The 17,747-nt window shown below is 38.5% G+C and overlaps 1 protein-coding gene across 1 annotated transcript in view; it reads left to right on the top strand.

The window, feature by feature from the left end:
* Positions 1-17,747, top strand: part of ATP10D (ATPase, class V, type 10D) — a 151,376-nt gene that overhangs the window by 19,258 nt on the left and 114,371 nt on the right. Inside the window, exons 3-8 of the mRNA XM_006872690.1 lie at positions 3,542-3,746; positions 6,478-6,563; positions 13,683-13,789; positions 14,079-14,210; positions 14,725-14,852; positions 14,957-15,209. Of these exons, the coding sequence (XP_006872752.1) occupies positions 3,542-3,746; positions 6,478-6,563; positions 13,683-13,789; positions 14,079-14,210; positions 14,725-14,852; positions 14,957-15,209 (911 nt within the window). The remainder of the gene's footprint in view (positions 1-3,541; positions 3,747-6,477; positions 6,564-13,682; positions 13,790-14,078; positions 14,211-14,724; positions 14,853-14,956; positions 15,210-17,747) is intronic.

Below are 17,747 nucleotides of genomic sequence, written 5' to 3'. Positions count from 1 at the left end.
GGTCTTGTTTAAATCTTTTGCATATCACTTTCCAGTTCTGCCAGCACCATCTGTTGAAGAAACTGTTACCTCCCCAGGCGATTATATTTAGGTGTTTTGTTAAAAGTCAGTTGGCTGGGGAAAAAAAAAGTCAGTTGACTGTATGTAGATGGGTTAATTTCTGGATTCTCGATTCTGTTCCATTGATCTATGCATCTCATTGTACCAGTACCAAGCTGTTTTGACCACTGTAGCCGTGTAATAAATTTTGAAGTGGGGGAGTGAGAGGTTCCCGACATGATTCTTCTTCTTAAGCAGTGCAAGTTGGTTGATTGTGCTGTTTAGTTCCTCTGTATCGTTGTTGGCTTTCTTTCCAGTTGTTCTATCCATTTTCAAAAGTGGAATATTAAAATCTCCCACTATAATTGTAGATTTGTCTATTTCTTTCTTCTATTGTAGTAGGGTTTGCTTTATATATCTTGGTGCTCTTTCATTGAGGGTGTAGTTATTTATTATGGTCATGTCATCTTGCTCAAATGACCCTTTAATCTTGAGATAGTGCTCTTCTTTATCTCTTATGCTGGTTTTTGCCATAAAGTTTATTTAATCAGAAATTAGTGTTGCCACTCCTGCTTGTGTTTTATTGAAATTAGCTTGATTCATTTTTTTCCAGCCTTTAACTTTTAGTTTGTTTTTGTCTTTGTGTTTAAATTGTGTCTCTTGCAGGCAGCATACTGAAGGGTCTTGTTTTCTTATCCATTCTGCCACTCTCTGTCTCTTCACTGGTGCATTTAATCCATTGACTTTCAGTGTAATTATTGATAGGTATGAATTAATTGCTGCCATTATGTTAATTTTTTGTGATGCGGTTTGTTTCTTTATTCTCCATGTTGAGTTTCTTGTGTTGAGTTCATGTTTTTTCTGCTATTTCTTGTCAGTTTTTTCTTAGTGTTAATGTTTTCTTGTTCTAGTTGAATCTTCATTTTCATGGTAAGCTGTGAAGTATTAACTTTCTTTGAGGTTACTGTATAGTCTACTAACTTTTCCCTCCATTTAAGGCAGTGTTATGTCCTGCAGTCTATCTGAACTCCTCACCATCTGAATCTCTGTTTCTATATTTTCCCCTTTTGATCTTTGATTGGCCTCACAGGTTCTCTGAATTTGTTGTTGTAATTTTGTTCTGTTTTGAACTCTGTCTGTCAACTGATTTCTGGGTCGTGTTGCCACGTCTATCAATCTCTGGTTGTTGTCTGTTCTTATTGGGTTTCAGTCCAGAGAACTCCCTTTAGGATGTTTTGAAGCACTGGATTGGCTTTGACAAAATATCTTAGCTTCTGTTTATCCTGGAATTCAGGGTAATAGTCTAGAAGGATTTTTTATTTTCTACTGGTCCAGTAAATCTGATCTATTTGAGGAATTTGAGTGTTGTTTAACATTTTCTCCCATTCTGTTCAGAACCAACTATTGTGTCTTTGTTCAGAATGGTAAACTGAGGTAGCATATTGACATCTTGATAATGATAAGTCTTCTGATCCATGAACACAGAGTGTATTGCAATTTTTGTTGTCGTTGCTGTTAAATGCTATTGAATCAGTTCTGACTTACAGCGATCCATTATAGGGTTTCCGAGGAACAATTGGTGAGCTTGAACTGCCAGCCTTATGGTTCAAACTGATTTTGCAGTCCAGTGCATTAACCCATAGTGCCACACCAGGACTCCAGGATTTGTTTCTTTCATTAATGTTTTATGGTCTTCAGTGTATACGTCTTTCAATTTCGTGGTGACATTTCTTGCCTACCTTTTGTGTGTGTGTGTGTGTGTGTGTGTGTAATCCTCTCTGTGTTACTTTCCTCTATGGAAGAATGACCTGAACCGGTGCATAGACAGTAAGGAAAAGTTTGGTAAAGACAAAAGAAATAAACCATAGATAGGGACTAACAAACTCATAAGGGAATCAAGGATTTCTGTTAGTTGTTAGTTTCTGTTATTTCAGCCTTGTACATTAGATATTTTCAGAGAATTTGTCCTGATAAATTACTTATGTGGTCCTTTAAGCTATATTGTTTTTTAAATGTTTAGTATGATTCTGTATATCAGAAATTATACAAATATTGGGCTAAGGCATATTTTAACTAAATCTGATAAATTTGAATCCTCAGTATATGATGGGGTTTCATAAAGTTCATGGAAAAATGAAATTAAAAGATAATGACATTTTTCCATGACCTTTTAAAGCCCCCTCATCTAGGTCAAATAATTTTAATTATAACTATTTTCCTTAACAATGTACTAGTGTATTTAGCCCTATAATTATAATTTTTAAATGAATTACTTTGTTTTTAATGTAAATATGGCACTATAGGATAAGCTTTGGAGTGCTAGCCACAAGATCAGTGATTCAAACCCACCAAATGCACCATGGAAACCCTATACAGGGTTGTTATGAGTTGAAATCAACTCGACAGCATTTAACAACAGCAACATTTTTTTTAAATAAATACCAGGGATTTTTTTGGGAAGCAGGGTGGGTGGGAGGGTCTTGGGGAAAGTATCTGGAAAACAGGTCTTAATACTTTTTGTCATTATATGTGAGATGCTGTTTAACTAATAGGACATTCCACCTTACAAATATCTAAATTCTACTCTAAGGAAAATGACTCATGATGCATAATTCATACTGTTGGATTTGGCAAAAGCTTTTACATAAAGCAGAGTATTTAAGTCAATTCCTGCTCAAATCGTATGTCTTAAAAAAAGAATTGAACGTATGGAATGTGAAAACTACATTTTTGAAATGGGACAAAGTTTCCTGTACTCCCTTCTAGAAATCAGTTGCAACAGAGAACTACTTAATAGCTTATTTTATTCTATTAAAATTATAGATGTTAATATTGTCGTGGGTATCCCTGTTTAGAGCAGTCAGATACTAGACTATTAGTCTGAAGGCCGGCAGTTTGAACCTATGTAAAGGTGTCTCAGAAGACAGGCCTCAGTCTGCTAGCCTTGAAAATCCTATGCAGTTAGAATCAACTCAGTGGCAACTAACAATAACAATGTGGTGTAATGACTTTTAAGATGTTGCTGCTGAGTGTATTTTAATCCCATTGCTTTTGCGCTATCTTTAATTATCCATCCTATCTGCCAGACAGGAAGCTCCCTGAGAACAGAAATGTGTCTTATGCCCTTCCAGTTCCTTGCTGCCTGATAGGGAACAACAGTCAGCAACTACTGTGTATATGAATAAACTCACCAAAGATTAATTTTATTTTATTTCCAGATTACATTTAAACAGCATAATGTTTCAAAATGCCACAGGAAAAAATAACTATAAAATATGTTTTAGTGGCTCAGTTAACTAAATTTTCAGGTCAAGCAAATTCTGGAGTTCAGGTTTTATCCATTCTGTGGCTTCCTTTGAACTGTTTAATGGATTAAAATTTATTCTAATACTTCAAACATTCTTTATTGTATGACTTTAAAAAAACTATTATCTATGTTTTCTGTTTGATGTGCTTTTTAAATTGTTGTGTTTTGTTTGTTTGGTGGGGGACCTCAATTTAGGAAAGAGAGAAAATACACTGACAAATGCTGGAAAGATGTTGCTGTTGGGGACTTTATTCGCCTCTCCTGTAACGAGATCATTCCTGCAGATATGGTCTTACTCTTTTCCACTGATCCGGATGGAATCTGTCACATTGAGACTTCTGGGCTTGATGGAGAGAGCAATTTAAAACAGAGGCAGGTGGTTCGAGGATATGCAGAGCAGGTAAATCATGTGTTCTTAACTGGTGAACCAATAACATTTTTCTCCCAAAGCTGAAGAATGATCAGAATGATCGATTGATTGTTGTTCCTAAAATCTGTAATTACTGTGTGGTTTTGGAGAAATCATGTAAAGCATTTATTGCTCAGTTTCTTTATCTTAAAAGGCAAATATGTGTATCTCCCTCACAACTTTGTTGTGAGATCCAAATGAATTAATATACTAAAAACAGCACTGTTATTGTCTACTTTAACTTTGCACTTTCTTTATGCACTTCAGATAAAATTATTGTTGTTGTTTTTTTAGCATAATATGCCAGTTCTCCTGCATATTCTACGTATAAAACAAAATAATTCTTAACCTATAATAACAATACTGTTACCACTGGTAAATTTTATCTAGTCACATTTGGCCCCATCTTTCTACTTGCAGATTTTAATTAGGTATTCTTGTGCTTACTGTGTCAGTGTCCATTTTATAAGCATTCCTGTATCTAATTCTAAGACGTTGTTGTTATTAAGTACAGTGGAGTCAGTTCCGACTCACAGCAACTGTGTATGGGGTTTCTGAGCCTGTAAGTCTTTGCTGCAACAGAAAGTCTCATCTTTGTCCTGTTAGTGGCTGGTGGGCTCAAGCTATCCACCTTATGGTTAGCAGTCCAGTACTTATCCTAGAGACCCACCATGCTTCCCCATTAACAACATCAAAGTGAGGATTTACAACATATAGGATAAAGACAGTAGGTCAAAAGTAATATTATCAGCTCACATAATGTATTCCAACTTATTAGATTGCTTATTAGCTGTTAAACTACTTAGAATCCCAGCCCAGTTAAATAGACACAACACCTTAACTATTACAGCACCTCATATAAATTAAATGTATTTGTTCACTAAATTACTCTATCAACAAAGTGAAAAGAGAACATAGACATTGGGAAAAAAATCCAGGAACAATATATCTAATCTAAGACGTAGGTTAAGAAACAAATCTTGCACAGTTTAAATACCATTAAAATCTACTTTGAGGCTGACTATTATTATACGTAATAATCCATCTGAGGCTTTGGAATCTGATGATTTGTATTAGAATACTGGTTCTCACCTTGCTTTAAGACCTTTGGCAGATTAATCTCTATTTCTGTTTCCTCATATATTGTCTAGAACCAAATATAATGCCTACCTCATAGAGTAGTACCCTTATCTTGTGAAGAAGAAATTAATCTATACATTTACAGTGCACAGCATAGATCTTAGTACATTAAAAGAACTCAAATATTGTTAGCAAATCAAGTCATACAATCATTTGTATACCTCACATTTCCCCATGTTTACTGTGATCTATATTGTTTTTGTTAAGTGCAGTTGAGTCGGTTCTGACTCACAGTGACCCTGTATAGGGTTTCTTGAGGAGTGGCTGGTGGATGTGAACTGCAGACTTTGCATTGCAGTTCAAACCAACCTTGTGGTCCAGGGCATTATCCTGCAGTGCCATGCCGGCACTCCTTGATGTACATAGTGATATTATAATAGATAGCACCAACAGTATTTCTCTCATTAGCAAAAAATAAAAATAAAAATCCATATTGATAAAAGGAAATGAGCTAAGTTTGACTTGAGTTATTCTTTGTTATTCTTTACCTGACTTATTATAAGGGTACTTGGCTTGTTTGCACATTGGTTTTATGAAGCTTTACAAAATGATCTATTGATCCATTAGGGAATTTTATAAGACACTGATGTTTAGCTCATGCACGTTTTCCCGTCATATAGTCATTTCTGTTAATACATTTCTGTTTATATAGATATAAACTTGGCTGAGATCAAAGGTATATGTGCTTAGACTATTTATACCCATCGATACATTTAATCTTGGAGTCCTGGTGTGGTGCTATGTGTTAACGTGCCAGACTGCAAAGCCATTTGAACTGCAAGGAGCTCTGGTAGTGTAGTGGTTACGAATTGCGCTGCTAACCTCAGGGTCAGTGGTTTGAAACTACCAGCTGCTCCGTGGGAGAAAGATGAGGCTTTCTGCTACCGTAAAGATTTACAGCCTCAGAAACCCTGTACAGGGTCACTATGAGTCGGAACCGACTCCACAGCACATAACCACCACCATACATAAAAAGGAAGACTGGTGTAGTGCTGTAGGATAAGCACTGGACTACTGACAGCTGGGTCTACAGTTCAAACCTACCAATGGATCCTCAGAAACCGTATGAGTCTGAACCGACTTAATGTTGCTTAACAACAAGAACATAGATAAGGAATATTTGCTTTATGAGTGGAAGTTCTCTGTTCTGTAGAGTTCCCCATGGATTCTATTGAATGCTTCAAACTTTCCCTTCACATGTAGATGTGTATTCATGTTTTAGGATCATTCTTGTCCCATTTATTCATTTATACTTACACCTATACAACAAAGCCCTATTTTGGAGTCCTGGTGTGGCTCTGTGGGCTAATGTGTCAGACAGCAAAGTTGCTTGAACTGCAAGGTCGGTGGTTCAAGCTCACCAGCTGCTCCTTGGAAACCCTATACAGGATCACTATGGGTCAGAATTGACTCGATGGCACTTAACAACAATACTTCTCTTTATTTGGGAAATTTATGATATAAACTTTGCTGCAAGAATGCCTTAGTACTATCTGGAGGATTGGGTGAAAGTGAAAAAACTGAAGCCTCAAGGGGTTAACCTTGAATTCTTGCTTTGTGATTTAAAAAAAAAAAAAAAAAGGATTCTGAAGTTGATCCTGAGAAGTTCTCCAGCAGAATAGAATGTGAAAGTGCAAACAACGACCTCAATAGATTCCGAGGCTTTCTGTGAGTATACATGACTTTACCTTTGTGGCTGTGAGTGAATTTGTGTGTTGCAATTATATTTAAATTGCTAAGATTTTTGTTAGCTATACCCATGCATAACAATGATTGTGAGGATGGTGCCAGGATTGGGTAGCGTTTTGTTCTGTTGTGCATAGGATCGTTGAGTTGGATTTGACTCGGTAGCACCCAACTCAAGTCACCAAAGGCCATATGTCTGGCTACCTATAAATTTGTCTTGTTGCCAAAACATATATGCTTAAAAAATAATAAAATCCGATATAAACAAAGCTAAAAAATAAAACAAACCCTTATTTTAAAATACCTCTTTCAGTGTTGCAAGGCTTCTTCCAGGAGTCTCTTACAGCGTTGTAAGGATACTTACATGAACTCCATATTAAGCGCAAGACAAGTTAGTTGTGTGTGTGAAGGTGCTAAGACAGAACTAGCAGCTTAAGCAGCATTCTTAATATAGTTGCCCTACTAAATTGAAATAGCAAGTGGAAAATTCTGGTTAGCCAAAGTAAGCCACCGATTTGAAAACATAAGTAAAACAGTGTATGGTGAACCATGACCATCTTCATTCTTGTGGTGTCATGTGGAAGCCTCATCCTTTTTGCATGCAGCGATAGAATGTGGGGTCTTACCTAGTTTTAGGCTGGGCTTCTGTCACACAAGGGCCAACTTATTTCTTTTCTTGGGTCTTTACTCTTCTGATTTTTAGGAGCAGACATTTATACCTAATTAAGAGTGCTAATCTTGTGAGAAAATTGTAAAAGAGAAAAAGTTCCTAACTTATTATTTGAAGTGAAAATCACCCGGATGCCATAGAAACATAACAACTTGACAAGAAAAAAACAATAACTCTCTTGAACATTGATGTAGAAATTCTTCAAAAACTATAGCCAATTGAATCTAACATATGTAAAAAGGGTGTAATGGATTATAACGAAGTAATATTTGCCCCAAATATGTAAGGTTACTTTAATGTTAAAAATATCAGAGAAAGACGTTTGGAAAATATAACTCTTTTTAGAAAATTAGAAATAGAAAAAAACTTTTCAACCCAATTAAAAGGCCTTTATGCAAAACCTAAGGAGCTCTGGTAGCGTAGTGGTTACGAATTGGGCTGCGAACCTCAAGATCAACAGTTCAAAACTACCAGCTACTCTGCAGGAGAAAGATGAGGCTTTCTGCTCCCATAAAGATTTACAGCCTCGGAAACCCTGTTCAGGGTCACTATGGGTCGGAACAGACTCGACGGCACTTAACAACAACAACATGCAAAACCTATAAGTAGCATCATATTGACTGGAAAGGGCTGAATGCTTTCACCTTCAGATCATAAGATACAGATAGTCACTCTCTACACTAAGACTACTCAGGAGGCGAAGAAAACATAGATGTCTTGTTAAAGCAAAAGTACAACTTTCCAGTTTTCACATCTATGTAGATAATCTGATGAAATCTAAAAGTAAAAGCTACTACAAGTAAGAAATAGGAGTCCTGGTGTGACGCTGTGGGCTAATGCATCAGACTGCAAAGTCATTTGAACTGGAAGGTCGGTGGTTCAAGCTCACCAGCTGCTCCTTGGAAACCCTATACAGGGTCACTATGGGTCTGAATCGATTCAACGGGACTTAGCAACAACATACAACAACAACTAATAAATGAATTTAGAGACATAGGGAAGAAGACCAATAGACAAATTATCAATTGTGTTTTCATAGACTAGTGACAACCAGCTATTGAATTTTAAAATCCAACATCATTTACAATAGTATTAGATAAAATGAAATTAAAAAAATAACCAAGCTCGCGGCCATCGAGTCGATTCCGATTCACAATGGACCTACAGGCTGGAGGAGAACTGCTCCTTAGGCTTTCTGAGGCTGTACATCTTTACATAAGCAACTTGCCTCCACTTTCTCCTGAAAAATAGTTGATGGGTTTGAACTGCTTAACCCATGGCACCACCAGTACCCTTAGGAAAAATTGTTGTTTTCTGTTTAGTGCCATCCAGTCAGTTCCAACTCATAACAACCCTGTATAGGGTTTCCAAGGAACTGACTGGTGAGTTTGAACCGCTGACCTTGCACTTCACACTGAGCTTGCGGTCCCGTGCATTATCCTGTAGTGACAATCCACACCAGGACTCCCAACTTTCAAAACTCACCCTTTCATTCTAAGCATTGGCAATGGGTATAAAATAACAATGGGATATTGTCTTGGTGGTGGTGGTGGTGGTGTGCTGTGGAGTCGGATCCAATTCATAGTGACCCAGTATAGGGTTTCCGATGGAAACTTTTAAAGGGAGCAGAAAGCCTTATCTTCTTTTTGTTGTTGTTGTTTAATTACATTACATACAATTTGTTTAAATACATTACATACAATTTCTACAAGGTTTAAATACATTACATTCAATTTCTACATGTATTAGAAGCACAATGCAAGGGGTCGACAGCAGCACTCCGCCAACTTCTACTCCCTGACACTAGGAGTACCTCCCAAAGCCTGCCCTGGCTCTGGACCATTGGCTATCCGGAAGTCTACTATGTTCAAGGCAAACAGTACAGGCTCCAAGGGAGAGTAGAGGTGGACTGAGCACCCTACACCATCTCACATTGGACCCCATTTCCTTCTGAACCAGAACACTGCACTTTTGGCTTGACCGTGTGAGGCCACCAAGCTCTATTCAGCCTACTCAGGTTTGCCTGCCTTCCCGGAGGAGAGCACCACTTCTGTGTTTGGGTTAAGATGTCTGTGCAGAGCTACACACACTGTGAGTCTCTGGGCCTCCTTCAGTCTGGGGGCAAGTATTCTCCCAAATGGTTCCCAAGGCCAGAGTCTAAGTGGGCTGGATCAGATTGTCAGGTCTGAGGTAGGCAGAGGATCTGTTCCTGCCTCCTTCCCCCAGCCCAGGGCATGCATCCAGTTCGCACACTCTTCCTGTCTACTGGGGGAGCCCAGGGCAACATGGCTTCTGGAGCTGGATGGAAGGGACCAGCTGAAGAGGGCGCCACCTCTGGGCTCTGCCTCCTGGGTCCTGGGAGCCTGGCAAACAGACGTTACAGCTGTGGTCCTTGTTCCCTCTCTTTGGTGGTTTTTCAAACCTTCAGGATAGTTTCTATCCAAGGCTGATTGATAGGTGCCAGAGCTTCTAAGCATCCAGAAGCAAAGGGCATGAGCACAACTGTCCCTTAGCCATAGATTGTTGTTGTGAAGTGCTGTCCAGTCAGTTCTGACCCATAGGAACCCTGTATAGGGTTTCTGAGGAGCAGCTATTGAGCTTGAACCGCCGACCTTGTGGTTCAGACCAACTGTGCAGTACAGCACATTAGCCCACAGCACCATACCAGGACTCAAAATCCCTCCTAAGGCTGTTCTTCACTTTGATGTAGAAAGGACTTGGACATCTGTCAAGGGGGTAGTTAGGGTAAGAGACTCACGGAAGCAAGAAGATGCATACAGGGGTTGGGGGACAGTTTGAAAGCCACTTCCTTTTGAGGCCCTGACCTTATGAAGCCGTGAGCAATTGACCCAAGACAAGTCAGAGCAAAGGGCAGCTGCCAATTAGGAGGCAGAATACAAATCCCAGCACTTCTATTAAGCAACAGTGGTAGAAAGTCTAAGATCTAATATCGTGCCCTCTTCTAAGCCAAGATCCACCTTAGAACTCAGAACTGAACCCCTAAGAGCAAGGGAAAAATGTTCAAAACAATAGGAATAAATTAGAGGCCTAGAAGAGTTTATCAGGTAAGGCCAAGGACTCAGCCGGGAGCTGGTTCACTATAGATCAATCACAGCTCCTAGCATATACTCAAACCAAGTGGCTCACTTGACAGGCTGTGTAGTCTTCCTGTTAAACATAAATGACAGGACTGTCTTCCTGTTAAACATAAATGACAGGACTAGTCCCACCCTCCTTTGCTTGAGTGATGGGTAAGCTGCAGGCCTGGATCCACAGTGGGGCACAGAGCAGGGAGGGTCCATACAAGCATCTGTAGGTCTAGAGCAAAAGTCTCCCGCTATGAGAACTGTGTCTGGGGGGCTTCCAGCCAGGCTTTAGCGCTGGCGAGAGAAGGGAAAGATGCTCAAGCCCCCAAATAGGACCACCCCTTTATGGAAAACCAGTTTTGGACAAAAATGTAATGGCAATTCACTGGAGAAAAAACAGTCTTTCTATTCTTTCCATTGGTGCTGCCACTCCTTGGAAACTCTGTACAAGGTCACTATGAGCCAGAACTGACTTGATGGTATTAGCAACAACAATTTGCAAAAGAGAAAAGAAGGTACGTTTGTCCAAAAAATGATTGCTAGATGACAAGTATTTTTGCTTTATGTAACAGTCTAAAATGGAAATAATAAAAATATCCATAAATAGATGAGTGGATAAAATGTATGTGGTACAGCCATACAATGAACTAAACCAACCAATCATACCACTGCCACCAAGTTAAATCTGAGTCATAGGGACCCTTTGGAGGGTTTCTGAGACTACCGATCTTTATGGGAGTTGACAGCCTCCTTTTTCTCCCAATGAGCTACTTGTGTGTTTGAACTGCGGACCTTTTGGTTGACAGTCCAGTGCTGATCCTTCAGTGCCACCAGTGAACTGCTCATCAGTAAGAAGAAATGAATGAGTGATGCTTGCAACAAAATGCATGCACCTCAAAATAATTGCCGCGTGAAAGAAACCAGACCCAAAAGATGTGAAAACAAGTACATATTTTATGATTTGATTTACACAATTATCTAGCAAATGAAAACAAATTAATGTAGCAGATCAGAAGGTGCCTGGGAAGAAGAAACAGAGAAGAAGGATGGAAGAAACTACCAAGTGGCAAGAAAAAACGTTTGGGGATGATGGATACATTTACTATTCGGATGTGGGTATTGGTTTCATGGGGAAAATATGTCAAAACTTATTACTTATTAAATTACATACATTCAATGTGTGCAGTTCATTCTATTACTCACCAAAGTTATTAAAATTTTTAATACGTAAGCTTTATCAAGCACTGGACTGCTAACCACAAGGTCAGTGGTTCAAACCCATCAGCTGTTTCTTGGACACCCTATACAGGGTCACTATGAGTCAGAACCAGCTTGACAGCACTTTGCCACCACAACAGCAAGCGTTATTAAGTAAGCAATTATAGACTATACTGGAGCATCATTATAGACAGGTAGAAGAGCGGCAGAGAGCTATGCCATGGGAAGAGGTAGGGAGATAATGCTGGAATTAAATCTCAAGAGTAAGAATATGGCAGGCATGATATACACCGGAGTTTAGTGCTTAGAAAACAATTCTAATTTTAATAATGAAATTAAGAGGTCACTTTCAAAATATGTGGAAAACATTATTTTTTGCTTATTTGTTGAAACATTCCAAAGCTTTGACTATATATTTTTTGCCCGTAGAGTAATGAGTCAAGCAATTGCTTTGATAATTTGAAATTGTTAATTACAGAAATTTTCAAACATAAAAAGTAAGGCAAAAGTATAATTTTCACCCATGTGTCCTCACCCAGTTTGAACAATTTCAACATTTTACCACCTTTGTTTCAGTTTCCCCATGCCGTTGTCACATCACTCACTGTAAAGTGCTTCACGATGTATATACAGCTATTAAGGATTCAGACAAACAAAAACCCCATAAACACCATTGTCACTCCTAACAAAATTAATTACAATTCCTCAGTATCATGTACTACCTAGTCTCTGTTCAAATTTTTCCAATTGTTCCAAAAAACGCTTATTGTAGTTTTATTCTACTCAGGATCAAATCAAAGTCTACACATTACATGTGGTCGATATGTTTCTAAATTTTCCCTCTCAAAGGAGTGGGTCACTGAGCTTTTAGAATTTACCACGTTCTAGATTATTTGATTATATTCTTCCTATATTAACAGTTTTTTTTTCCTCATACCATTAATTTGTTAAATAAACCAGGCCGTTTTGCCTGCAAAGATCACTGCATTTTAGATTTGGCTACCTACATCCTAGGGAGCTCTAGTAGTGTAGTGGTTACGAATCGGGCTGCTAACCTCAGGGTCAGCAGCTTCAAACTACCAGCTGTTCCGCGGGAGAAAGATGAGGCTTTCTGCTCCTGTAAAGATTTACAGCCTTGGAAACCCAGTACAGGGTCGCCACATAACAACAACCTACATCCTGGTGCTGATGTTTAATATGCTTCTCTAACTCCTTTCTTCTCCCTGTCAACTGTCAAGGACCACTTTCATAATCTGACAAAAGAAATGGAGTCTCCTCTTAGAATCTAATGAACTTGTGACAATATATTTTTACATATATTCATGTACATATGCCCAAGTACAACGTATCATAAGATTTCAGGGGCTTTACAGATCCTCTGAAACCACAGATCTCAGGTGGAGACCCCTTAATAGAGACTTGGTTAATTTCCTCTGGAGCCATGAACTTCTTATCTTAAAATATCCAGAAGCCCATGACGTTATTTGTCCCATTGATAGTGATTGTTGTCGTCATCCTTATCTTTTCACTGTACGTAAAGTGCTCCATCAACCTTGAACTTAATGATTTTAGTATTCATCAATTATCATTGTCAAGAATTCTCCTTGCTTTCATCAGCATTAAACATGGTGATTTTTTTTTTTTCAATTATGCCAAAATATTTTTCCTCATTAATATTACACTATCCTGAAATAAAGTTGGTACTAGAAAAGCAGAATTATTGTTTTGGAATCATTTTGATCTTCTGTAGAACTGTTGTTATTGTTAAGTGCTGTTGAGTGAGTTCCGACTCATAGTGACCTCGTATAGGGTTTCCAAGGAGCAGCTGGTACATTTGTACTGCTTATCTTGTAGTTCGAACTAACCTCATGGTCCAGTGTTAACAAATGAACTAACCTACAGCGCCACAGGTTTGCAAACAAGAACTAACAGACAACAGTGGTATTTAAAAACTTGTTTTTCTTTTGTTTTGTTTTCCTAGCCCAAGCAAGTAATGCTGATATAACAAAATCAAATGGGCCAGAGACTTTGAAGTCATTCCTCCAAGCTGCCCAATTTATTACTACATGTCAAGGAAACAACTCTGATTTTATTTTTATGTACCCACTCTTGCTGTCTTTCTTATAGAGAACATGCCAACAAAGAACGTGTGGGCCTCAGTAAAGAAAATTTATTACTTAGAGGATGTACCATTAGAAACACAGAGGCTGTTGTGGGCATTGTGGTTTATGCAGGTTGGTTAAACTTCTAATTTGTCATTGTTGCCTCCTTTAATCTTGTCTGTAAATTAACAGTTTTCATTTACTCCAAATGCAATCTATAGAAGCAGAAAGAAAATTTTGTCTAGATAAGCTTACTCATGGATCTCTGCTTATCTAAATCAATCTCAAAAGCAGCTGATGAAACTAACAAAATTTACTTTGTAACTATGTTTTATTAAGTTGTCTGGCAGAAATATCAATATGATATTTCTCACCTGGCTTGAGTGTATACCTTTTCTGATATTTTGCGCTTCCTACTCAGGTCATGAAACCAAAGCAATGCTGAACAACAGTGGCCCTCGGTATAAACGCAGTAAATTGGAGAGAAGAGCAAATACAGATGTCCTTTGGTGTGTTCTTCTTCTGATTATAATGTGTTTCACTGGTGCATTGGGTAAGTAAAATATGATTCTCTGCTGACATCTTCTAGCAAGATGCTAGTTTTAAATTAATTTATTTTCAAAACGATATTTATGAATGTTTGACTTTTGTGAGGAGTACAAGGGACCTGTCCAAAACATCCAAACCTACTGTTGTTGAGTGGATTCCAACACATAATGATCCTACAGGACAGAATAGAACTGCTGTAACGCGTTTCAAAGAATGTCAGTCTTTACAGGAGCAGACAGCCTTATCCTTTTCTCAGTGATTTGAACCACTGACCTTGCAGTTAGCAGTGCAGCACTTAATCCACTGCACCACCAGGCTTCAATGGGACATGGGAAGAGACTTAAAAAGTGATTCTTGGGAGACAGAAGATTGTGTAGTCTTCTGAATTTGTTCTTCAAAACAAACAATTGGTATTCAAACAAAAATAAATGTTTTAATCCCCTTTTGCTTAAGAATAAAATTCTATATTTGCATGATAGGAATGTAGCATTGTTTGATGTCTGTCCATTTTTTGAAAGGTCATAAGATCTGGTTGAGCAGGTATGAAGATATTCCCTTTTTTAATATTCCGGACCCTGATGGGCATGTCATCTCACCACTGTTGGCAGGCTTCTATATGTTTTGGACCATGATCATTTTGTTACAGGTAATATATTGAGCATATCATAAGAATGATTGATACTTACAGTTTTTCATCCTTTTTTTTCTGACCCTTTTAATGCTTCCGAATTGTTTGGTTCTTCTTCCTAGGTCCTGATTCCCATTTCTCTCTATGTTTCCATTGAAATTGTCAAGCTTGGCCAAATCTATTTTATCCAGAGTGATGTGGATTTCTACAATGAGAAAATAGATTCTACTGTTCAATGTCGAGCCCTGAACATCACTGAGGATCTTGGTCAGATTCAGTACCTCTTTTCGGATAAGACGGGAACTCTCACAGAGAATAAGATGGTTTTTCGAAGATGTAGTATAGGAGGTTTTGATTACTGCCATGAAGAAAATGGTAAGCATTGATCTTCTTTTTGATTTCATTGTAAAAATGTGCCACAATTTATGGACCTAATGTGCCGTTAGTTTAGGTTGTTACCAGTCTCTTGTTATTTTAAGTAGTGCCTCTGTGAGCATCCTTGTAGCTAAACCTCTTTGTGCATTTGTGAGGTTAGTGTTTTTCAAACGTCTTTGACCACAGTTCTTACAGCAATAATATTTCATAAATTTCACGGCACATTGATTTTTGTATTCATAGCATTTCTTGAATTTAAAATTTTCTCTTTTTAATATTTAAGAGGATTGGTACAAGACCGTTTGCCTCCTCCAACCTAATCCTTGAGCATACATACTCCTGCCTGTGGTGTGTGACCCCTCATGCAGAGAAAACACTTGTTGTTGTTGTTATGTGCCATCGAGTCGGTTCCGACCCATAGCGACCCTGTATAGGGTTTCCGAGGGTATAAATCTTTACGGGAGTAGAAAGCCTCATCTTTCTCCCGCGGTGCAGCTGGTAGTTTCGAACCTCTGACCTTAAGGTTCGCAGCCCGAATCGTAACCACTACGCTACCAGAGCTCCTTACACTAAGTGACTAAAAATCAGATGCTATTCTACTGAACTGTAGGTTGACCAGGGTGGTTTTTTTTTTAAACGCTTTATTGTGAATTTTGTGCTAGTGTACATGGGAGAACATTAGCTTTACATTCATCCTATCTTATTTCCTTTCATTGCAATGATTACAATCCTCTGCATGCATCATCAAGCAACCAAAGGGTATACTCCGCAAGTCTGTCCCCCGGCCGTCAACACACAGACCATTGCTCTCTCTGAGTTCCCAGCCGTCAACATACAGACCCTCTCCCTCTCTGAGTCCAGAGTCCCCAGCCACTTCATATCTCCACGTCATCATCTCTGCCTCCATCTCTGGCATCACTGCTTCTTGTGATAGGGTCCTGCACTCTGTTCTTCTCCCTTGATGGTCCCAGGGACCTCCGCTCCTGGACTGCAAAATCAACCACTCCTGTCCTTTTGTTACAAAATGTCTACCTTTACATTTCCAACACTTACAGTCAGTCCTGATAGCAATCATTCCCTGTTGAACCACAAGATTGACCAGGGTTTTGAGCCATGGAGTGTAGTGCTACTTCTAAGAGTTACTGTGAACACTTCTCTTCTAGAGAGACTTCTAGAGCTTCTAGTCTCTTTTCTGCAGGGGTTTAAAATAAACATTGTATAAACACACAGACACACACATTGAATCTGACCAGTGTAAGTAGTAGGGGCTAGTTCTTTCTAGAACATAATTTTGACACATTATTTTTAGGGAAATGAAAAATATTTAGCATTGCATCAAAGTTCTAATGGCCAGTCTTTGAGGGTTTTCTAACACAAGTGTTTCCTGGGAGATATTTCTGCAAATATTGCTGCTTTGAAATAACCCTTAAACACATGCAGTTGAACTGTGTTGACATCTGACAACAGTATTTTATATTCAAAACCTGGCCACTTACCTGTGTGGTCCTGGACTAGCAGTCAGAGCAACACCTATGAGTGCATTACTAATGCAGACTCTCACACACCGTGTTAGAGCCTCAGTTTTGAGCTGCATTTTAACAAGATCCCCAGGTGGTTTATCTGAATGTTAGCTTTTTAAAATACTGCTTTAAAAGACTACTGAAAGAGACTGACTTCTTTTAAATAAACTTCTTCAATTTGAGCAATTTTAGATGTACAGAACAGTTATGAAAACATTCCAGAGGCTTCTAGTATCCCCCCAGATCCAGTTTTCTCTGTAGTTAGCATTTTACATTGTTGTTGTTGTTAGGTGCCTTCAAGTCGATTATGACCCATAGCAACCCTGTATAGGGTTTCCAAGGAGCAGCTGGTGAGCTTGATCTTTGCAGTTCAAACGACTTTGCAGTCTGACGCATTAGCCCACAGCACCACAATAAATGCATTTTACATTAGTGTATTATAAAGGAAAACAGTTAAAACCTAACCATTAGTTGTACAGGACAGAAGACTTGACAATCTACTCTAATAAAGATTTCAGCCTAGCAAGTTCTAAGGGGCAGTTCGCTACTCTCACATTAGTTGGAATTGACTTGATGGCATCTAACAACAACAATAATAAACCAGTATTAATACATTATTAACTGAAGTCTTTACTTAGTTTAGATTTCTTTAGCTGTTAACTAATGTCCCATTGAAAGCTCCACAATACATTTAGTCCACTTTTAGGATTCTCTTAACTTAGACAGTTCCTTTTATATGTGTTCTCTTATAAATGAGAAAGTGAGAATTTTTTCTGCTACTTTGAGGCATTCATGGAAATGGGTTTTGATGACATTGACAGTTGTTTTTGGTTTTTTAAAAATGTTTTATTGTGAATTATGAGATAGTTTACATGGGGGATCATTAGCTTTACATTCATCCCATTGTATATCGTTTCATTGCTATAGTTACAATCCCCTCCATGCATCGTCAACCAACCAAAGGGTATACCCTGCAAGCCTGTCCCCCCAGTCGTAAGCACACAGCCCCTTTCCCTCT

Source organism: Chrysochloris asiatica, unplaced genomic scaffold, assembly GCF_000296735.1.
Source record: "Chrysochloris asiatica unplaced genomic scaffold, ChrAsi1.0 scaffold00209, whole genome shotgun sequence".
Classification (NCBI taxonomy): domain Eukaryota; kingdom Metazoa; phylum Chordata; class Mammalia; order Afrosoricida; family Chrysochloridae; genus Chrysochloris; species Chrysochloris asiatica.
This window is presented reverse-complemented; position numbering and strand designations above follow the sequence as displayed.